At 42.5% G+C, this 23,910-nt stretch overlaps 1 protein-coding gene across 2 annotated transcripts in view; it reads right to left on the reverse strand.

The window, feature by feature from the left end:
• Window positions 1-7,066: 7,066 nt before the first annotated feature.
• RAB22A (RAB22A, member RAS oncogene family) overlaps window positions 7,067-23,910 on the reverse strand; it is a 52,665-nt gene continuing 35,821 nt past the window's right edge. The window contains exons 4-8 of one of the 2 annotated variants that reach the window (XM_059896163.1): window positions 19,866-19,937; window positions 19,668-19,774; window positions 18,923-19,032; window positions 14,050-14,179; window positions 7,067-13,066 (exon numbers count right to left, since the gene is read on the reverse strand). In XM_059896163.1, coding sequence (XP_059752146.1) covers window positions 14,082-14,179; window positions 18,923-19,032; window positions 19,668-19,774; window positions 19,866-19,937 — 387 coding nt within the window. In that variant the 3' untranslated portion in view covers window positions 7,067-13,066; window positions 14,050-14,081. Of the gene's footprint in view, window positions 14,180-18,922; window positions 19,033-19,667; window positions 19,775-19,865; window positions 19,938-23,910 lie in introns of both variants that reach the window. The other variant, XM_059896162.1, reaches the window with a different exon arrangement.

Genomic DNA, 23,910 nt, shown 5'->3' on the forward strand with positions numbered 1-23,910 from the left:
TAAGGTCTGGTTTCTCCATTTCCACGTTCCTGCGCCCTGTTCCCAGGAATGCTTCGGGCCACAGATTTTCAAGTGACTGTCACGACTTTGCATTTCTGTCTGGGGGCAGGGAAACAAAAACAAGCGATCACAATATGTAAGGCAAATGCAGCGTTCTCGGGAAATCCAAACAGCTGCAGCAGACCCCATCATTTCACGCTGGGAAAGGCCTTGTTGATCCTGTCGGGGTGGTGGAGACTGCTGCCTGGGCCACAGACCAGTTTAACGGCTCTGAGATGTACTAGGCGTGTGACCCCCCGGCAGGTTCCTGAGCTGTGGGCAATGCCCTCCAGCCAAAGGCCCCGGGACGCAGCTGCAGTGGGCGGAGTGGGCGTCATTGCTTACTGCAGTGCAGAGGAGGTAGCTCAGAACACCGGAAGGGAGCGAGTTGAGGGAGGGTTTCCCTCTGGGTTAGACGCAAGGGAGGGCAGAGCAGAGGCAGCTCACAGCTGCAACCAGCTGGCAAAGCCTACCCATCTCTCAGATTAGCTGGGAGAGGTCAGTTTGGGGGGTTTGGACAATGTCCTTGTTTTGTCTGGGCTCAGAAGGATGACGGAGGGGTCTTGTTATTGTCTCGACCCACCCTGGTCACGGAGCGGCCCTGTGGGATGCTGGTGTGCTGGGCACTTCTGTTCAACAGGAGAGAGGGCATCAGGACCAGCTGTGAGTGCCAGGCCAGCTCCTGGCTGCCAGGAGCTGCTTTTCCTTCCCTGCCCACGCCTCCTCTGTAACGTGGGGAATAATCAGAGTTTCCCTCTCTAAGGTTTGGGGAGGATGCAGTGAACGAATGCAAGTAAAGTTCTTAGTGCCCTGTGCCTGGCACATGGTAATTCCTCAGTAAAATATTAGCTATGACCACGAGGGTGGCATTTCAGACAGCTCTCCCGGTCTCTTGTGTTGCATCTGGGAGGCTTGGATGCTGTGTGGGCTTGGGAGCTGTTATGTTCCTGGAGATTTTACTTATTGCAGGGAGAGTTTTTTGGTACATTGTGAAGGAAATGAGTTCATCGCATAGGTAAATCCCTCTCACCCCAAATACAGCACACCCAGGAAACAGGGCATTAAAAACTGGCTCTTCATCATCAGTTTGTAACTTGGTGAAGGCATCCCCTATCCCCCCGTCTTTTGTTCAATAAAAGCAGGCGATTCTTCATTCACAGCAATTAGAAAAAGGGGCATGTAGTAGATACCTGCTGTTATTTCCTCCCATGGGAAAGGTATCACCAGCTTTATCTCTCAGAAGATTAATTCCCTCGTGAGGTCCTAATGTATTTGTGTTGTGATAACGTATGGTGTGTGATAGGGGTCATAAAACCCTGTCGTGATTTTTCATCTATTTACTCCTCCGTGTCTGAGATGTAGGGCTTTGCAGTGGCAGGAGTGTTTTAACATTTGACGATACAAATAATAGATGATGATGGATCAGCCTCTGCAAGCTGGTACCTGGGAGGGGAAGGGGTGGCACTTGTCTGGCCGCAGCTGTGGGCAGCAGTGCCCATGGGCACAGGCACTCTGCCCCTTCAGCTGTTCTTGTCCATCCCCTACCGCCCCACCCCAAGCCTCAGAGTTCTCCGGTCCAAACCCTTCTCGTCCTGTGCTATTCTGCAGCTGTGGCTGCCAGACATCTTTTGTCTTTTTCTCATGGTACTTTGCAATTTAAGTCATTGCCTTTGCTCCATTTTGTGTTTGTGTGTGTACTCACAGGCATGTGTGGGTGTATTTTTATTTAAACTACAGCATTATGAAAAACAAAGACAAACTCTTATATTTTTTAGCCTGTAATATAGACACAAGAAAGAAGTCCCCAAAGGAACCTTGGTGAAAAAAAGCAGGTACTCAATGTGTGTGGTTTTTGTAACAGGCTGTCGGATGCTAGGGCTAATAATGGAATTTGTATGTTTATTATTGGTGCGATTAATAATATTGATTTATAGAGCCTGGCGGCTTGCCATCATTAGCTATTCACAGTAGCCCCATGAAGTCGGCATCATTATCATTTAGCAAATAAAATCACACGTTGACTTGCAGAGGAGGTAGCCAAAGTTTAAGCAGTCACTGAGTCGGCAAAATACTAAATGTCTTCTGGTTGGCCTTAGAGCACCCTTTGGAAAAATGAGCCCGGAGTCGTTCAGTTTAGAGAAGAGCCTAAGTACATGTAATTTTACTCCACGTCTTGAAATGCTCTCTCTTCAAGATTACCGGATCCCTTAAGCCTGTACATCATTTTAATCCAGCTAAAGCCAAGGAGCCTTTCCAGGTTGGTCTTCCATGCAAGGTGGCTGAGGTTTTTTTTTGGTTTTTTTTTTAGGTTGGGGGGTGGTGGTAATTTGATACACACAATAATCATCTCCATATTTGTACCATAAGAGGCTGTCCTTTCAGCACCGCGAGGTTGTTAACAGCCCATTTATAAAAACTGCCGCTTACCTACCCATGTTCCCATCTCCTATTACATTCAGAAGGAGATGCGTTTGGGGAGAAGTAATTTAAGACCAGGGAAAGAAAACCCACAGGGATCCTACTTCTCTAACATGGGGTTATCACATTGGACATAAAAAGCATAAAAATAAAATTTAAAACATTCAAGCAAAACATTCTTAGTGGGATCTTTTATGATTTGATGGCTCCGTGTATTCATAACCGGTGATTCAGACCTCATATCACCCTGGTGGTAAAGATCTCCTATGTCATTGCTGTAGCGTCTGCTCATTTTTTCCTTTGTTTTTTTTCACTTTTTTCAAAAACTATGATGTGTTCCATTTATATGCAAAGAAGATGTGACCTGACCCCATCGCTGGAGCAGCTGATTGAAATTCTAATGTTGATGATAGTATACCACGCGTATGGATTCTGTGCCCTAATACTGTGCATTAACCTCACAACTTATATTCACAACCCTACAATTTTCTTCTTAAAAGTGACCTTTCTCTAATGGAGTGGAGCCTTGGTAGCTTTCCCATTATGTTTTCCATATATTTTATTTAACAGAAGCCTGAAGGTAATAATATTCTACACTGTGTATTAATAAAGAGAATTCTGACCCTCTTGTCCTGTTTCCCACCCCTTTAACAGTGATACCTGTGGTTATATCAGCTTTATGAACACATCTTAAAAGGTGATCTCTGCATTCTTACATTGTTTTCTGGAAGATGCTGAAAGGTTACGCTGAAAATAAAAAATCTAAGTGACCAGAGGTCTGATTAAAATCATTACTAACACAGTGATTCATTTTGACAAGGTGTTAGCTGTAAAGTCTTTTTTTCCTTTCTTCTCCCTTACAAGCTCCAGCAGTCTCTCAGAAAGGGTATAAAGAGAACTGATAATTTAATACTCTTGGTAAATCCTAGAAGGCTGATGATGCTTGACTTCCCAACCAACACTGACATTTTCAGTGGAGAATCATGTTTTTGGCTAGTGTTATTATAAGCCAAACAACTGGAAAATTTTAAAGGCTTTGCATTTTATTTTTATAATATGCCATCTTAATGGAAATCTAGTTCTTAAGTTCTAAAGGAAAAAAAAAACCCTGCAATAAACATTAAGGTTGCTTAGAAACCTGGGTCCATGATTTAGTTCTTATATGCTCTAAGGCAACAGCCAGTTGCTTGTGGAAAAATAAAGCCCAGTTGTTTTGTGTCTGCATTTAAAACATCCCTGTTTGTTTCAGGTGTGTGCTAATTTGTTTCTTCCCTTTTGACAGTCTTCTCTTTTTCTTGGCATCTATAAATGAGACTGGCTTCTGTAATGGTACTATTTTGACAGGTGATAGTCTAATATTCTTCTTCGTAACATATATTTATTGATACTCTCCCCACCACCCTTTCTTCTAGGAGGATTTAGGGCAGCTTGAAAAGATATCAAAATAAATGTGGACTGTAAACTTCTAAACACTTGCCCCAATCCGGCTCTAAGCTTTTTACTAACCAAATTGAAGGAGTGTGTGTGTGTGTGTGTGTGTGTGTGTGTGTGTGTGTGTGTTTTATTTTTTTAAAATTTATTTTAATTTATTTATTTATTTTTGACCGCATTGCGTCTTCGTTGCCGTGTGCGGGCTTTCTCTAGTTGCAGCGAGCGGGGGCTACTCTTCGTTGCAGTGCGCGGGCTTCTCATTGCCGTGGCTTCTCTTGTTGTGGGCTCCAGCCACGCGGGCTTCAGCAGTTCTGGCACATGGGTTCCGTAGTTGTGGCTCGCAGGATCTAGAGCGCAGGCTCAGTAGTTGTGGCGCACGGGCTTAGTAGCTCTGCGGCATGTGGGATCTTCCCGGACCAGGGCTCGAACCCGTGTCCCCTGCAATGGCAGGTGGATTCTTAACCACTGCGCCATCAGGGAAGTCCCTGTGTGTGTGTTTTAAAAAGGAAAAATAAGACCAATGCAACTTCAGTGTATGTATTGAGCCAGTTTTCATGAAGAATCTGAAGAGTGAATTAGGGTGCAGGAGTTCATGACTTTTTAAAAAGAATATTTATTTATTTATTTGGTTGTGTTGGGTCTTAGTTGCAGCAGGCAGGCTCCTTAGTTGTGGCATGTGAACTCTTAGTTGCGGCATGCATGTGGGATCTAGTTCCTGGACCAGGGATCGAACCTCGGCCCCCTGCATTGGGAGCATGGAGTCTTCACCACTGCACCACCAGGAAGTCCCCATGAATTTTTTTTAATAAGAAAAAATCCACACCTAACACACAGTAAAAAAATTTTAAAACTATAGAAGTACAGATAAAGCAGAAAGTGAAAAAAAGGTAACAGCTCTGTATCCAAGCCTCTCTCCTCAGGGAGGAGATTCTGAAAGCATGCACACATATAAATGTGTGTATGTGCATAATTTGTTTTATACAAATAGACTCATACTCTACACACATTCTGATCTTTTTCACTCAATATATTGGGCGCACCTTTCCATGTTAATTTGTATGTGACAGTTTTGTTTCCTTTATGCTCCTCTTCCAGAAGTTATAAGCAAGGCTGCAAAGACTATTCTTTGTGTGAATCCTTCTACAGTATCTCCAGGCGGTGATGCCTTTAGATGCGGACCAAGGGAGGGGTCCCCCCCCCAGAGGGCTTGGTGTGCTTCCCTCTCACCAACAGGCCAAACACTAGTTCACTGGTTTGGATGTGCGTTAGTGTAGTTTATCCTCTTTAATCTGTTAATTTGCTATGTGTATTTTCTTTCTTGTGAGTTGTCTTTTCATGTAATGGGTCCTTTTATTTCCTTTCTTGAGGGTGGTTCTTTCTGCTTTCTGGACACTCTTAGCAGACTTAGATAGTAATCCATTCCATCATATATGCAGCAAACATTCCCCCCCTCCCCCCAGGTTTTGGTTCACCTTTCAACCTCACCTATGGCTTTTTCTGGTTTATCTTCTCCAGTAGCCAGATAAAGGGCCTGGGAGTTGACCCTGGGTTTGGGGGTCCTCACCATACCTCGCATCATCCCCTTCATCTCCCCACACACGCAGCTCTAGCTGTGGGTGTACGTACTGTAACACTGGAGGATATGGACTAAGAAACACACATCGAATCGGAAAATGCAAATTCCACCGTATGATACCACTACCCCCTGCAAGAACGGCTAAAATGAAGAATATATCACGTGTTGGCAAGGGTGCTGTGCAACTGCAATTCTTATATGCTGTGGGTGGGAGTTCTAGTGATATGCCACGTTAGGAAAACTGCATCTGCTGAAGCAAAAATGAATAAACCAATCTACAAATATATCTCTCTCCCATGACTCAGTAATTCCACTCCCTGGTATATGTCCAGCAGAAATCTGTATACGGACACCAAAGACACGTGTAAGAATGTTTGTTGTGGTACATTCGTAATGGCAAAAATCTGGAGACAACCCAACGCTTATCAATGCAGAACGGATAAACAGTAGTTTATTCACACGGTGGAATACGACAGAGCAGTGAGAATGAATGTGAATATTACAGCCCGTGTTGAATGAAAAGAAGCCAGACCCAGGAGTACATACACTACGGTTCCAAATGGTATGTATGGTAAAGTTCAAAATTAATCTCCTCCAGAGAGGTACAAGGCGGAGCTTCTGGGATGTGATGATGTCCTGCTGTTTGGGCTGCTGAGGGGTAGTTACGTGGGTATGTCTCCTTTGTGAAAATGTATTGAGGTGTACACAAGATTTATGGAACTTTCTGTATGTTACGTTTCAAAAAAAAAGAAATGACAACAAACAAAAAACCAAACTAATGACCAATAGTTATTTTAACTGGAACAGATAAAGATGATCAGGGAGATGGCTTTAAAAACAAGTTATATGCGAGCACTTACTCTTTGTCAGTGTTGTGCTGAATGCCAGTTATGTAGCTATCTCTCCCAAATAGCCACATGTGGTTGGTGCTCTATTATCTTCCCATTTTACAGATGAAGACCACGAAACTCAGAGAGGTTAACAACTTTGTCTAAGGCCACCCAGCCTAGAAAGGGGTTAAGCTGAAGCTCAAACCCAAGTCTGTCCATCTCCAGACTTCGCTGCTCTCTCTGGTTCCCTCGTTAGAACACATCTGTCCTGTCAACGCAACCATAGCATACAGACAACTGTGCTTCTCTTGCAGAGGGATATCAAAGGGAAAACGAATGTGTGAAGCTGTGCTTCTGTGGGCAATGCACGGACTGAGGGAGTCCAGGGCTGAAGTCCACACTGTATGGAAATGCTGGCATCGCTGACGAAATCCACCAGATAACAGAAGATGGTGTGAAACTTTTTGCTCACGAGGTAGGGAAGCAACATTCCCTCCAAACGCTCGCTGGAGGCTTTGCAGGCCTGCCTGCATCATCGTTCCCCATCTGATCTCTGCAAGGACACGGACAGCAAGGAGTTGTCTAAGAGAGAGCTGCTGGGAGCTGGAGTGATGGATACAAATACCGCGCTGCTCACCAGACACTACAGCTATCCAAGTTCTGGCATTCCAGTTTTCAAAAATCATTTTAAAATGACTCCGGGAGATTTGGTTAAGACAAACGTGTGATGAAGACTATCACAAAGAAAAACCACTTGAAAGGCAAATACAAATATCTGTAAACATAGCATTTTATTAACAAAATGTTTACACTCTCCTTACAATACAACAAATTTTGTAGTGACTTAGCATGTTATACTCTATAAAAGTTTAGTATAGAATATTCAAGCTAAAACAATATAGTTTAAAAGTATGCCAAATCAACCACCATTGCAAACCATCTACTACCAGCCTAAATGTAAAAAGAAAAATCTTACAACAAAGATCAAAAGATCAAGTTTTCTTTCATCAGCATCTACAAACAATACAGACATCATACGGTTTATATATAGACTTAGGTCCAGCCCAAGGTTAAGACTGCAAAAATAAAGTCTTCAAACATCCATTTAAGCTTGGCAAACCATCATTACAATATTTCATCACAGGTAATTAAGCGATGCATCATGCAGGGAAGCCACGGCTATAAATTTGGGCTGTTTATAGTACAACAAGGCGGCCTAATCTGTAAGCAACTTAATTTGATTTTTTTCATAATAGACGCTATTATAGAAAGGCACAAATATCTTACTCCTTGCATCAGGTCTTGAAAAGGCATGACATTCTTAGGAGAAATAAGAATTGCTGGTACAACGGCTTAGCTTTTTTTTTTTTTTTTTTTTAAATGTCTAGGCTCATCTCCACAGCCATTTCTCTTCAAGACTTCAGACTTGGGGTTTTACACACTTTCACAAACGTTCTATTACAAACTAAGCGAGGTGCTGACACTTAAACTGCCTCATCGCCGGCGGTAAGAAACATTTTGTTCCGCAGTCATGTTGCCACTGTAAGCTAGTACTGCCCTTTTCCTCGTTGGAAATACTGGACTTCTGCCCCTAAAATTAGCCTTTGTGTTATCTGACAGTACTGGTTGCCTGTTGCTTTCCCTGTCGGATGCGGTGGGCAAACCTTACTGGTGCGACCAGGTAAGGCGGCACGGGAAGGCATGTCACACGCGCTGAGGCAGCTGGTGCCCTGCGTCTTTAAGGGAGAGCCCACAGCAAAATGAGAAGAAGAGAAATAAGGCCAAGAAGTCGGCTTCGATCACAGAGAAGGCAAGACGTCTGTTCTTAAGAAGGTCCGAGGCATGATTGACAATTATGTGAGTGACTCATAAAGTGAGACGATGGAAAGACTGAGTGGCTGGATGAGAGTTAAAAAAAAAAAAAATCTTTTCCAGGGCAATAAAGCTCCGTCTACACAATACAACAAACGGTTTAAGAAACGGAGCCACCGATCAGTTGCTCTGACTGGCCAGCTGCTGCTAATTTTCCCCACACTGAATCGACCAGTCACTTGGACATCACGTGCATGAGCCACATTAAGAAAGTTTCCTAAACTAGGTAATAACCGCATAGGCAGTCAGCGGAGGTACACACATCTAAGCCCCACTTTCAACATTTTCCAGTGGGTGAAACTGATTATTCAAGTATAAATTTCATGAAAAAATTAATAACGATGAATTAAGGGTTAAGCTCCAATTGATGTCACACGCTGCTGGGTGCTGACGATTCCTGAAGTGGGAGGGGGCGTGCTCCACCCCGCCCCCCGGCCTGTGCCACGCCAGCTGGTGCTCAGTGGGCGCTGTGCTTGCCCTGGGGAAGAAGGGGTGCTCGGCTTTTCTCCGTGACATAAGATGGGGAGTTTCCCGGATAATTGCAACTCTGAGTAAAGATTGTCAGCCCTGTGTGTGAAATGCTGTTTTAAAGATGATTTCCTCTGAAGCACCGCTTTAAACAATTTGCTTCTGGAAACACGAAAAAGTTCCTGAATCAAGAAGTTGCATCAAAACCGGAGCATTTTCTTTTGCAGGATTAAGGAGGTGATTAAGGTCTACAGTTTAAAACTGCCAATTATAGAAGGCTCTTTCAAAAAATCATTCCTATCTGAGGATTTCCCATTAACTGGCTGAATTCCTGGCACTTGAATTCCTGTTCGTGGAAAGCTATCTAGAATCTTGTTTGTTTCAATTATGAAGCATTTTGATGAGGCACTGGATGCCAGGACCATGCACACCAATCTGAAAATGAACTGGCCATGAATTTTTTAAAATTTCTGTTTAATTCGTTAAGACTCCATGGTTTCAATTCTAGTATCTACTGATGACACATCCTAATCTTACTATCTATCTAAAATGTTCAAGGTAATGAAAGGAAAAGATGGAAGATTTTGGATTTTTCTTTTCAATAATCTTCTGAATCTTTTGTTTGAAAGCCACAAACAATTCTAGCCTATCTGGAACTGATTATACTCTAAGAGGAAAGAACACAGATATTAGTTATTTCTGATGGTACAGACCAAAAATCAAAGTTGATCTATGCCACTGGAAGTCCTTCTAGATTTGGGAAGTAAATCATTTTCCTTACATGCTAGGAGAATCCTGAAGGACAAACTGAGAAAGATGGAGATTCTTGGTTCTATTTATTCCCTTTCTTCATTATGCCTAATGAAACTTCATCAATAACAGGTTGCTCACTTATCATTCTCTTGGACTGAAAAAGTGGAGGCTCCTGAAAAATGTAATACCCTCCTGATTTTTTTTTAGACTTTCATTTGCACATAAAACAGGACAAATGCCCCAGAATTCCATTAATATTTCATGAAAACTGGATAACCACATTGCCTGGATTTCTATTACTGGAAGTCAAGACAAGTAACTCTGCTGTCAAGAGAAATGGGCAGAGGTCATTTCTTTCAGTCCAAGGCTAAATTCCACCTCCATCTCCCTTTGCTAAAACTATACAGTTATCATGTTTGTCTCCTGGATAAATCTGGTGCTTGGACTGTTTTTTTGTTTGTTTGTTTGAATCATAGTACCACAGGAGTTAAAACACATCTCCTAAGCATTACCTTGAATCATTTAAAAATTTCTGATGGACCAAGCTGAGGGCAGGTATATAGTCACAGCCTGACCCTTGAAGGTACACTTTGCTTCTTCTTTTAAAAAATATTAACTGTTAAGACGCAGACGATCTCTTGCAGTCAAACAAGTCATGCTGCTATAGTCCCTTTAAAACAAATTTAAATAATGAAGAATTTTTACAGGTTTCCACTCTCTAGCTTATCACTGTTGTTTAACTTTCATTACAGAGACAGGAGGAACATTTGCAGCCTAATGAGTTGACAGAGAAGAGCCAGCCTGAGTCTGTGGGCTGTCATTTCCCCCCCAGATGTTCTATAGCAGGTACCTAGTATAGATCAGAGTTAAGGGGATTCTAATAACTTTTCCCCAGAAGGAAAGGATTTTCTCATTACTTATACAGGTTCTTGCAAAGACATCCGAATGTGTAGGGGGCTCGTCTGTCACATATCTAACATTACTGTGTGCATATTTCTTATACACTAAGGGGCCATGAATCATGTTCTCAGCGTGTTCTGAAAAAAACAAGTGAAAAAATGCTTATAAGAATTTATACAACCTCTTTTGCAACTTACTCTCAGCCTATGAAAAGATGCATATAACAGTGAACAAATGCCTTTTCAAGCTCTGAGGCTGACATGCCAATTAGTGCAGTGTAGTCTGAATTAAATCTGCCCATTTTAACACAATGACATAACAGTACAGATATGCTGGTTTGACGCCTCCAGGAAAGCCATGGAATCGTCATCTGAGGACATTTTCATTATTCTATCTCCCAGAGTTTAATTTAGAAGGTCTCCTAGACCTATTTTCCTTCTTGAGAATAGAAAAGAAATAAACACAAAACATAAAGAGAAGTTCTGAAATTAAATGTGGTTTTCTTTCCCTTTTTATATATTTAGAAATAATAAAACCCGATAACCTCAAGAAGGACACCAGCCCACTTAGAGGAGGTCGGGCCTCCAATATAGGAGGGTCAATCCTCTCAGACGTGGGGAGGAATCCAGGAAGCCTGTGTACAACGGGAGGCAGGCACCTCAAACAAAATCACACACAGGCGACCAGGAAGTGTGTTATTCTAAAGGAATCAAACCTTTCCTTCGCTGTGTGTAGAACGTGGCCTGTGGCTGAAAAGCAGGTGATGGAGGTTTCATTTGGAACCAGAAGGGCCTGCAATAGGTACTTCTCCCTAATCACTTATTAAAGAGAGTTTAAAATGAAGGACACTTAATCATACTCATACTTTATGTTCTTTTAATCACCAAATGACAGTTAATGAGTTATCACAGAATCAGAAAAACACTTATGTGAAAGGAGAGTTCTTAAGACCAATGGTTACTAAGATTGGACACCTGCAAAGAGCTGATTTCCATTTCTCTGAGAGGAATCAATATACACTTGCAGCTAATTAATGATTTTTCTCTTTTCAGTCCCCAAAGTTTTTAAAGATGTCCCTGCGTCATAAGAGAACCAAAAGATTTTTATAGATGGGCTATGACTCAATTCTTTTACAATCTAGCATTTTCTCATAATAAGAAATAAGAATAAAGAATATATAAAACGTGTACTAGATCACCGTTTAGTCAGGTGAATAATCCAAAGTGGGCCCAAAATAAAACACTCTTTCTGACTTTAATATTCATCTTTGCATTTGAGAAGCAAACAAGATAACTGAAAACATTTTTCCCCTGTTCTCATCAAGTATGAATTCTGAATTCTGAGAGAGCAACGTGTAGTTGTTATTGTTAAGCATTAAAAAGACACCACGTGAGAAACAGAGACATGGCAATTTCTGAGACAGACTGAGGAAAATGAGAGCAAGAGAGGCCCTGAAACGCATGAGGAACACATGGGAAGGAGAACGAGAAATCAGGATGAGAAAGCGGCTGCGGAGGGCTGAAGGATGGACCCGTTCTGGGCTCCGTGCAGTAAGTGTCACAACAGGACGAGAGGTGTTCGGAGGCCTTACCGATAAGAGAGGCACCGAGGCGCTACGCCTTTCCCTGTGCACCCAGACACCATGAAATCATCCACAGCTGACTGACAGCTTTGGTTGAAAACATGTGAAGGGCACAGATTTGTGTCATCTTTTGGTGAAAAAAGACGGAAAGGGCCACACACGCATCGCCTCTTCGTGAATCCAGCAACCTTTGTTTTGTGTTGTTGTCATGGAGATAGAGGCCCAGCAGTGGGAATGTTAGGGACAAACCAGGGCAGTGGCCTGATGGCCCGATCCATTTGGAAATATATGAAACAAAGCCAAACCACCTTCAGGTGTAAAGAGCCCAGCCCTTGGAATCACGCGTTCTCTCTGAAAGCTTGCTAATTTCACGCTGGGAAGCAAGCTAGATGCTGCAGGGGCACAGAGTCCACACGTATTTTAAACAAAACAACATTAGAATTTTCACTACCTACATTCCTTCTATATGATTTCGATAAGAGAATAAGCAATTCCAAATGCTTAAGACATACACCAGGGGAAAGGGAATCGTTTTTTACTTAATCTGAGTTATAATTTTCCCATTACAATCTAACCGTATCAAGTGGGGGGGCACAAAGAAATAACCATTATTTTTAAAAGTTTCAACTGTTCAGTTTAAGGATAGCTCTGAAAGCACAATTTGGTTTGAAATTCAAACTGTTTCATTTCCTATTTAATCTTGTACATTTCCTTCCCGTACAATACTCAGGTTGGAAGGGTGCCAAATTAGCCCAGGAACAAATTTTCACCAACTTCACTTCATGCTTTATTTTTAGATTACATTAAAAACCTCAGCAGGCTCCCTGAGGGAAGAGAGCCGTTAACCACTAACAGAGGCAGGGAAAACAAGGGAAACGGAAAGGCAGGCTAAATTGTTAACAAGGAAAGCTCTCTCGAAACAGTTGGCCTGAGGTTGCTGTAAAAGCTAAAAGAAACTTACCCCCAAGACCAGGTAGGTAAATGCGGAGAGCTCGGGACCTTAATCTTTTGCCCCGAAGCTAGGAAGGGCTAGTCAGGCTTGTCAAAGTGGCATACCTCTTCATGATGATTTCCAGATGGGACTGGAGGGGCGGGGGTGGCGGGAGGGAAGGCAGAGAAGTCCTGACCGATCGCAAGCCTCGCGCTCTAAGCTTTTGCACCATGTCAGCGTGCTTCAAGGAGCCTCCTGTGCACAGGCTGAGAAACGGGCGGGCACAGTGCGAGAGGAGATGGAGTGTTGAATGAAACACAGAATTTGTTAATGTATTTACATAATTTATAATCTGTAAGCAATGGTCTCGTAAATATAGACTACAACTTTACATACGCTAAGCAACAGATCATTGTCTCCCCCACCAAAATATCTCGGTTAAATAAAAAATTGACAGCATTTATACCACTTTCTTTACTTTCTCTCTTCTTCTCTTTGTAAACCACTGCTAGTCAGTTTATAATCATCTGCAATTCAATTTATTCCAGGCAGCTTCTCTACCACCACCACCACCTTGATCGTGACAGCTTCCTGAAAAAGGTGCCAATAATGTGCCTGGTGACACGCACGTGACCGGGTCCAGATGCAAACCCAGGGTGAGGCGTGGACCTGCGGCTGGGAGTTTACTGTGCGTGTCCTGGGCTGATGTACCCAGCGGAAAGTGCTTTAGAGACGGCAGGGGGGAAACCATCTCCATCAGCCCTATAAATAACCCATTTTAGCTTCAAATAATAATAATTGCCATCCCTCCATTTATGACAACTGACCACATTCTAAACGATACCAAGAAAATGGTATCATTGGTATCAATGGGAAACCAAGGAAATGATAATCTCCACAAGATCTTTTTTTTCCCTTAAGAACCACAAAAGTGCTAATTTTCCCTTTACAAATGTTACATAAAATCTTGATTACAAAACTACTCAACAATTTAATCCTACCATCCATACAATTATACACGCCTTCTCAGCAAGGTCAAAAGCCAATGATGTAGTAGTCCCTTTGTACACCAGAGATTCTTTACAGAAGAGAAGTCCACAGACTGAAATATTATTGCTGCAGTCTCCAAAGAGGAAACAGAACCGGTCAATTCCTGTGAATCCTTGTTGCCCGAAGAAGATCCAAGACCGGCGAGGCGACCCCTGGCGACAGGGCCCCAGCCCTCCCGCTAACCCTCAGGACCACCTACTTCACCGTTGAGCCTGGAGGCCGAGGCTCAAGTCAGCAGCAGCTCCGTTTCGGCTCCGAAGGCTGTCTTCGGAGTTTGAAGCCCTTTCCACCGGAAGGCGGGTTGGCGTCAGTGGATGGAATTCTTCGACCTGAACCAAGAGGACAGGAGGGGAGGGAAGGGAATGAGCTTTCACTTTCTCAATCTGTTCATTCCCAGACACAACCATTTCGCAGATGCAATTTGACAGTTTTCATTAAAATTAAAAAAGTTGAAAAAACTTCTAATTTTGGAAGACTTTTAGATTTACAGAAAAGTTGCAAAGATAACACAGAGCACTGCTGTATCCCCCTCACCCAGTTTCCTCTGATTTTGGTATATTATAGCATTACCATGGGATTTGGCAAAATGAAGAACTCGACACTGGAACATCACTATCAACCCGACTCCAGACTTTTGTCAGATGCCATCAGTTTTCCCACTAATGTCCTGTTTCTGTTCCAGGGTCCAAAGAAGGGTATCACATGGCATTTAGTACACATTTTTTTTAACTAAAAAAAATTACATGTTAAAAAAATTGCATCAGAATGTGCCAGTCCCTCTGTGTCGTGGCAGAGGCCACCTTCCAGAGACAGGTGTGTGCAGACATGCACAGTACACACACGCTCTTAAAACCAGGGCAGAAGCAAATACTGTTTCACTTAATATATCCTGGGGATTGCTCCACCAGAGCGTTCTTTTAAATAGCTCTGTGATACCGCGTTGTGTGGATGTACCGTTCTTTATCCCCTATTGATAGATATTTAAGTCTGTTTCCAATATTTTGATGTTATTAAAAACAATGCAAAGACTGTGTTTGTAAACCCATGAGTGCATGTGTGGGATAAATTAACAGGCGTGGAAGAGCCGGGTCACGCGATTCTACTCCTGGGTATTTATCTGACACCGACACTGTATTCCCAGTGTCTATCTAGCACAAATGCAAGAAGGACGTGCAATTTCAATTTTGACAGATGCTGCCAAATTGCTCTCTGAAGAGGCTGTGCCACTTCATTCTCCTACCAACAATGCATGAGAATGAACAGGCTTCACTTTACTGCTCTGTGACTCATAATGTCAATTTCGAGAGCAACCTTAAATCACCCACCCACCTACCTCACTGGTAACTCACGGGCTGCTTCCTGTACAAAGGCTTCCTGACACCCTCCCACTTCCTAACTCTGTCCAGTATCTCAGATGCTAAAATCAAGTCAGGAGCCAGAAGCACCTTACTACACATTTGTTTACGCAACTATCTCCATTATCTCCCTCTAATCAGGCCCAAAGCTCTTCAAGGGAAGAGATCTCCAGCTTTATGTTTCCAGTATCTCTTTAGCATAGCACCTGGCACTGAGGTATTTTGAAAACATGGAACGAACTGACACCTGCATCTTTGGCATTAATGAGGCTGAGTGGGAATCTGCCAACTCTCAGGTCCTCGGGTGCCCAGCCTGAAGCCTCGGGTGCCCAGCCTGAAGCCTCTGGCGCCCAGCCTGAAGCCTCTGGCACATCCAGCAGCCTGCAAATCTGGGGTTGGGGAGGGAGAGGGCAGTACACAGCACGGTGCCCGCATGGCTAGGAAGCGTCCTCCAGTATGTCCTACAAGCACTTTCAAATGCCTATATGCGCTGCTGTGAATACAGTGCACATTTATTTAAAAGCTTTACTGACTCTTCTTGTCATTACTTATTTCTCAATAAATGGATACTGAAAACACAGCTGGTATTACAGAGCCATCTCTGAAATATTTTTAGAAGAAAGCAGAGGAGAACACCTTCGTGACCTGAGAATATGCAAGGATTTCTTAAACAGGAGCCCCAAAATGCTAACCGTAAGGGAAAATAAGGATAAATTGGATTACATTAAGATTAAAAGCTCCAAGTTACTAAAGGAGTTGATTCAAAAATGAAAGTCAAGGGACTTTCCTGGTGGCACAGTGGTTAAGAATCCGCCTGCCAATGCAGGGGACACAGGTTCGAGCCCTGGTCTGGGAAGATCCCATGTGCCGCGGAGCAACTAAGCTCATGCGCCACAACTACTGAGGCTGCGCTCTAGAGCCCACGAGCCACAACTACTGAGCCCACATGCCACAACTACTGAAGCCTGCGCGCCTAGAGCCCATGCTCCGCAACAAGAGAAGCCACTGAAATGAGAAGCCTGCACACCGCAACGAATAGTAGCCCCCGCTCGCTGCAACTAGAGAAAGCCTGTGCGCAGCAACAAAGACCCAACACAGCCAAAAATAAATAAATAAATAAATAAATAAATAAATTAAAAAAAAAATGAAAGTCAAGGCACACAGTGCATCTCTCCAATAGACATAATCAACAACGGACTCATAGTCAAAATAAACTATAAATACTAAGATAAAGGCAGATAAACCCAACAGAAAAATAGGCAAAACTACACAAAAGAGGATATCTAGATATCATAAAAATGTAAACAGATACTGGAAAGGTGCTTGACTTCATTCACTGCCATAGGTGCAGGTCACTACACTGCCCCTCCGCGTCGGAGTGACTGGGGTTCGCAGACCCCACTGGTGTCCGTGCCAATATAACCACCCTGAAGACTGTTTGACAGTAAACTTGTGCTCAAAGCACGCATACCTGAAGACTCAGCCATTCTTCTCCTGGGTATAAACAGACCCAAGAAAAATGTGTACCTGTCGTGGACATGTTGGACATGAAGCAGAATGTTCACAGAGGTTCTACTTCTCACAGCTCGAAACTGGACATAACTACCCAAACGCCTATCCACACTGTGGGTATTCCTCACCGCGCCCGCCCTAGCCACACACTCTATGGCGATGAGGGTGAATCGCGCGCTGATGTGGACGAATCTACCAAACGTGATGTAGAGCTAAAGACGCCACACACGGGAGAGTAAACCCAGTATGTTTTAAAAAGCATGAAATGTAAAAACAGGCAAAACAAGAAGAGCTAGTGGTCAGGATGGTGCTTCCCTGGGGGTGGGGAGGGGGGGAAAGGCTGTGGGGCGCCGCTGGGTCTTGAAGTGAGTGCCGATTACAGGAGTCTACTCAGGCCGTGAACACGCCTGGAGCTTTACACTTCTGATATGAGCACTTTCCAGCATGTATACTAGACTTTAAAAGCTAGCAAAGCAGGCACTGTGCTAATGCAATTTTACAACACCCCAGTAAATAATAAACTCAATTTACATCTCTTTAAATTTTTCTAATCTTTTTGAACATATATTTTTTATTTTTCACAGTCAAAATGAGTATGTACAGGCTAGTTTTTATACAGGAATTTTCATTATTGGTATAGTTCACCACCTTCCTGTTTTTTTAATACTGCTGGAGTAAAGAACACTTTAAAGAAATAGTGATAATTTTAGCACTCATGACACCACACACTTAGATATTTTAGCTTGAACTGTGAAAAATTCCCGACTGGCTTCACGCTGCCTTTCAAGAATGCTGGGTAACTGCTATTTACAACCTAGGAAGACGATAATATCATGACTCTTCAACGCTGGCAGGCAGGGGTTGGACTGGAGCGTGCACACCGGCCTCTACCAGCCACCCCAGGCAGCAGATGCGCCTGGCACGCCTGCACAGGGTCCTGAAAATATGTGAATAAGTGGCCAGATTTAAACAGTGTGACACGTTACATAAAATTCAGATCTCTGGTTCTCAGAACAAACTGAAAACATCAAAAAATAAAAACAACACCGAAAATAACCCCAACAATTGAGCAGCCAAGGGCCTAAATCCCAGTGCGGTCCACCTGCTGGAGCTGGGCCTGCCCTTGCCAGCTGTCAGGGTCACCAGGGCTTTCTGCAGCCCCCCAGGTCTCGGCGCTTGCCCCGGGCCTGCTCCTCTGTTGGGCCGACCCTGCCTGGCCCCGGTGGCCCTTCCTCTACATGTTGGCCAAGGGCCCTTCCACTTCTCTCAGGCCTCCCCCAAAGGATGGATCTGAATGAATAAGTTCACTGTGCTTTGCTGGCTTTCTCCTGTCCTCCAACGGGAAGTCTGACCTGTTCAGTTAACATGAACCCCAGGGCTCTGCACACCTGATCTGTCAGGTCTCAGCTCCAGTATCACCTTCTCAGAGAAGCCTTCCCCGACCACCTGCAGAAACCCTTTCACTTCACCCTACGTTATCTTCTTCCTATCACTGCTCATCATCTGAAAGGACCTCACTTATTTGTGTGTTCACTGTCTCTCCCACAGTGGAACGTGCACCCCAGGACAGCAGGGGCAGACCCCATCTTGTTCGCCGCTGTCTCCCCCGAGCCTGGAACAGCTCTCAATGAATATACTGATGAATTTGAATGAAATGAATAAACAGATACAATCTGTAGAGGATCCCAAAGGTACGCAGCAGCCTCTCTCCTATCTAGTGTCATCCTATTAACACTTCTGGAAAGGGAAAGGGAAAGAGGAAGGGTGGGAAAAAGTGGTCTTACGTTTCACTAGCGAGTGCCTAGTATTAATTTTTGAGGGCTTTCTTATAGTGGAATTACACACACATTTAATTTCCCTTTATTTATTTTGTTCATTTTCAATGACTCTGGACAACTAATTGAAACACATTTAAAGAGAGAAAGAGGGAGAGATGACGGCTTCTAGGACCTCTAGGCCCTGCACATTATTTATTCAGTAGCAACATTCTTTCTAGAAGGGCTACAGTCATCAGGCAGCAGCTCTCCAGCACTTACAGCATGATATGAAAACCCACCGTCACTCTTAAATTCTCAAATCTCATTCCACTGAGAACAGTATCAGAGACTAGACCACTCTACGTAAGGAGAAAATTCTACTCGGCAAGATAATTCTGTTTTAAGTTGCTCTGCACAGAGGAAACCCATAAGGCACAGAGATACTCACTAATTTCTATAAAGAGTTCGTTTATGTTTATCGCGTTTTTTGCGCTGGTCTCTACAAAAATTGCATGGATGGAGTCGGCGTAGTCCTTAGCATCTCTCTCCATGACCTCTCTGGAAGGCAACGAATTGCAAATCAGAAATTCTGCCCATCAAGAGCTTAATGTGATCCCCACCTACCCAGTAATTAACCAGATTTATGATGATAAAGGATGTCACGAATGGCTGGTGAATGAGCCCTGACACCGTGGTCCTCCCAATTACACCCCTTCTACGGTTAAAGAAAACAGAAGAGAACAGAAAAGAACTCGGGACTACTAGCAATGCATCCAATGGAATGGCCAGAGAATCACCGGGGTTTCTCTTCCCCTCAAAGTAGAGCCCTTGCTTGGGGAATCGTGGAAGTGGTCCAGAGAAATTGCCAATAAACGTGCTTTCCTTAAAATATCCTTCCCCATTCAGGTATCCTATGTCATGAGAGCTGAGGGCTACACTAATCCCAGATAATGTCAAGTATGATGCAAATGACGTTTAAATAAATTACACACCTGTCTCGATATATAATCTAATTAGCTCCAAATGTCTGAACTCTTAAATTTTAGTTTGAAACTTCAGGACTCCAACCAAACAACAAAAAGGAATTTTTCAACGTCAGAGATAAAATAAAAGCAAGATTCTTATATTGGATATTGCTCTGTAAGAAAAGGAACACATAATCAGCACTGTAATCTCCTGTTCTAATAACTTACCTTACGTCGATAAGATCACACTTATTTCCTGCAATGGCAACTACAATATTGGGTGGGCCGTGTTGTCGAAGCTCTTTTACCCAATTCTTTAATGTTGAAAATGTCTCCTGTAACACAGAGGAGGAAAGCAACTGGAGATCTAAGCAACCAAAACAGAGTTTTCAAAATAGTCTAAAGAAAACGGTATGTAAGTCTTACTTCTTTTGTGATATCATAAACAATTATAGCTGCAGCCGAGCCGCGATAGTACATTGGCGCTAAGGCACGAAACTGCAAAGAGGGAAAAATAAACAACAAAATTGGGAAAACTGGTTAAATATGTTTTTTACTAGACTTTTAAGCCCATTATCCCTGCACAAAAGGTAATCTTTCTCTTAAGCCAAAGAAGATGACATGATGCTTTAAAGCAAATGAACCAATAATTACCAAAGGCAAAAACTTTTAATGTAACACTGAAATGTCTCTCAGAAGGTAGTTTAGAATACAGTTTTATAGGAATTAAATATGGTGCTATAAACAATTGTTTCAGCTAAAAAGGATTTTTAGTTGAACTCAATGTTATAATTCCCAAATTCATTTGTTTAATAGTCCTTTAAACTTTGGCTTCCCAAACTATCAAAGAGATAAAAATAATGCTGTAAATAGTTCTCCAGAGAAGTGGCTGCATTTGGGTGTTGAAAAGATAACCCTGTAATCTAAATGCTGATTGTGCTACAGAAATGAGTACACATTTACATTCACGACTTGGATGGGCTTGTAACTCGCTTTTTTGATATCTTCCACACACGTGGCAGTTCCCAAATGCAGGTACAGATCTCATTTCATTTACATGAATTTAACAGTGTGTGCAGGGCTCCTTCCCACCAATCACCTCCCTGCTCCAATACAATAGGGAGGGAAGAGAAGGAAAGGGAGAGGAATAACAATTTAAACAGCGAGGCTGATTCAGTGGGCCATTTCTCTTGATAGAGTGTGAGATGGAAAATGGGAAGCTCTCTCCCCAGTCAACCCTGGTTCCTGGGCATCTGTGTGAGCACCTTGCTCAGTGAATGTGATGCCAGTGTTGAAAGACAAGACTCTTACCTACGCTTGACCTTTGTCTTACACCCTGACTTTGAAACCTGACCCCTACATATGATGTGAGAGATACCACTGGACTCTCCTCTGGCTCTCTGTTCTGTGGCTTCCCCGCAAAACACAGGTAAGAACTGTCATCAGAAGTGAGCATCTGAATACATTCCATATACAGAATTACAGACTCCACAACTTCTTACCCAATGATTTAACCTTTGGCTTTTAAACTTTCATGCTAATTTGAGTTTTATAAATGAAAGTGAAATTATGACTGTAAACTCCATGAGGAAGAGAGCATGTCTGTTCAGTACCCCGTTTTATCTCTGGGCCAGGCACCTGGCACACTGTAGTAAGCCAGAAGTGGGGAATAAGGGAATAAGAACTGTTTAGGTGCAGGAGGAGGTCAAACTAAATGCCAAACCCAGATGACCATCCATGTGAAGTTTTACTAGTCTCAATGAGAAAGATCCTTGCTTCTGGGGTCAAAGCCTGATAACTTCCGATAAAATATGTTAAGTATTAGAGGAGAAAAAAAAAAACAATAATAGAGCCTGTAAGCAACTTTAAGGAAACTAGATTATTAGGTAGAAAAGACTCTGGATTGTCTTCCAAGGGGTGAGAGTCACAGGAGCAAAGGCAATATTAGCTTTCATTTTTGATGCATTATTCTGGCAACATGCTTTACAAGATTGTTGGTTCTTTGGCTTTGTTTTGTTTTTTGCATTTAAATTTGTAAGGTAAAATTCATTTAGAGAAGTGCAAAGATCTTAAGTTTGATAAAAGGTCTTAAGTTTCGGTAAAACAACAAATGTGTAGGTATACAACCACATAAACACCATCCCACCGAGATATAAAACGTTTGTATCAACATGGAAAGTTCCCTAATGCTCCTCTTTTCATGCCCCTTCTTTATCCTTGAATATCCAAGTCTATTTTATTGATATTTATTGATATTGATATAACCGCAACGGTTTTCTCTTGCTTAAGATCTGCATAGAATATCCTCTTCCATTCTCTTATTTTCAAGCAATGTCTGGGTTTACATTTAAGGTAATCCTTTTATAACCAGCACATTGTTAGATCCTGACTTTTGATCCAATCTGACAACCTCTGCCTTTTAAGTGGAATGTTTAGTTCCTTTACATTTAATGTACTTACCAATATATTTGGTTTTTACTAATATTAGTTCTACCATTTTGCTGTTTGCTTTATATTTGTTCCATTAAAAAAAAAACCAACCTGTTCTTCCTTTCTTCCCTTCTTTTGCATTAACTATTTTTTAGTATTCAATTTTAACTTAGTAATTTGTCCATTGGCTTTTTAGTTATACCTTCCTGGATTACTTTTTAAGTGGCTGCTCTTGTAACTACAATATCATTCCTCACAGTTGACTTAGAGTTTAAAATGCACCACCTCATGTAAAAGATCAGAACCTTACAAGGTTTTTTTTATCCCACTGTCCTTTGTGCTACTGTCAAATATTTTAAATCTATGTGATAAGCCACACAATCCAATATTATAACTTTTGCATTAAATAGCCAGTAGTCTCTTAAATAAGAAGAAAAAAGACAGATTTTTATATTTACTGTTTCTAGTGGTTATTATTTCTTCCTATGGATCTGAGTTACCATCTGGTGTCATTTCCTCTAGCCTGAGAACCTTTCTGGGACCGCTGCTGCTAAATTCTCTCTGCTTTTCTTCTGCTAATGGTGTCATGACTTTGACTTCATATTTTAAAGATAATTTTGGCAGATGGATAATTTTGGCACTTTAAAGATACACTGCTCCACTGTCTCCTGGCCTCCACTGACTCTGTGGGAAGCTGGCCCTCATTCATACTGTTGTGTCCCACACATAATGTGTCTATACTATTATCTCTGGCTGCTTTCAAGATCTGTCTCTTTAACTTTGGTTTTCAGCAGTTTGATTATGATGGAATTAGATGTGGTTTTCTTTGTACCTACGAGTTTGCTAAACTTTTGGATTTGCGAGTTGATATATTCCACCAAAATTTGGGAAATTTTCAGCCATTATTTCTCAAAATATCTTTTCTTTCTGTCTCCTTCCCCCCTTTTTTACAACTTCTGGGTCTCAAGTTACACATATGTTAGATTGTTTGAATTTGTCCCTATGGTACTATGTTCCTATTCTTCCACTCTGTTCTTCTGTTTTGTCACTTATCCAGTGGACTTTTCATCTTAACTATTACAGTTTTCAGTTTTAGCATTTCCGTCTGATTATTAGTTGCCATTCTGTGTAAGATTCCCCATCTGTAGTTAAGTAGATTATGACTACTTTTCCTAAAAAAAAAAAGACTACTTTTCCTTTAAATCTTTGAACATTTCTAGACCATCTGGTTTCCATTATCTTCTCTGAAGAGTGTTAAAACACTGGCTAATCACCCTGAGATTGGTTTTACACATGGTTAGGGTGGGTCTACTTGGGTCTCTACTCTTCAGACATGGCGCTTCGGAAGTTTCAAAGGAAGCCCAACGTGTTTATCAACCCCCTCTAACAGGGCAGGACTGGACTCCAAACTCTCCTTTTCCTGTGATGAGCAGCAGCCGAATCTCCGCTCTGTCTTGTCACCCCTCCAGCCGTTGGTTTCTCTTGGGTTTCTTAGTGTCGCCCCTGTGCATTCACAATTTGGGGGTTAAGCAAAGCCTTGAAGGGAATTTACAAGCAGATTTTTGGGGCTTCCCTCCTTGTTGGATCCATCTTTTCTGGGATTTGCCTCCTTCTTTCCCAGCTGCTCTAGCAACCTTGCACTCCGTCCTCAAACACTGCAAGCTAAAGAGACAGTCTTTCTGCTGGAGTCCTAGCTACCCTGTGCTGCATGGTCTGGGGAGTGCCCTCTGGGGAAAAGCCATGAAAATGTGAGTCTCACTCAATGTCATTCCCTCTTCAGTCCCCAACTGCATCTGGTTGCTTGGCAGTACCTTCAGAGAGTTGTTTAATGTTTTGTCCAGACTTTACACATAATAGTTATCTGTGGGAGGGTTAGTCTGTTACAAGCCACTCCACCATTACTGACACTGAAACTCTTTCCATGTCCTTTTGGTGTAAAGAAAGAAGGTGGCAGCTTAAAAAGAGACTAACAGGACATCCGCACAGCTCTGCTCCCAATCTGGCTCTAGATCAGCGGTTGGCAAACTTCTTCTGGAAGGGG

Source organism: Balaenoptera ricei, chromosome 15 (assembly GCF_028023285.1).
Source record: "Balaenoptera ricei isolate mBalRic1 chromosome 15, mBalRic1.hap2, whole genome shotgun sequence".
NCBI lineage: Eukaryota > Metazoa > Chordata > Mammalia > Artiodactyla > Balaenopteridae > Balaenoptera > Balaenoptera ricei.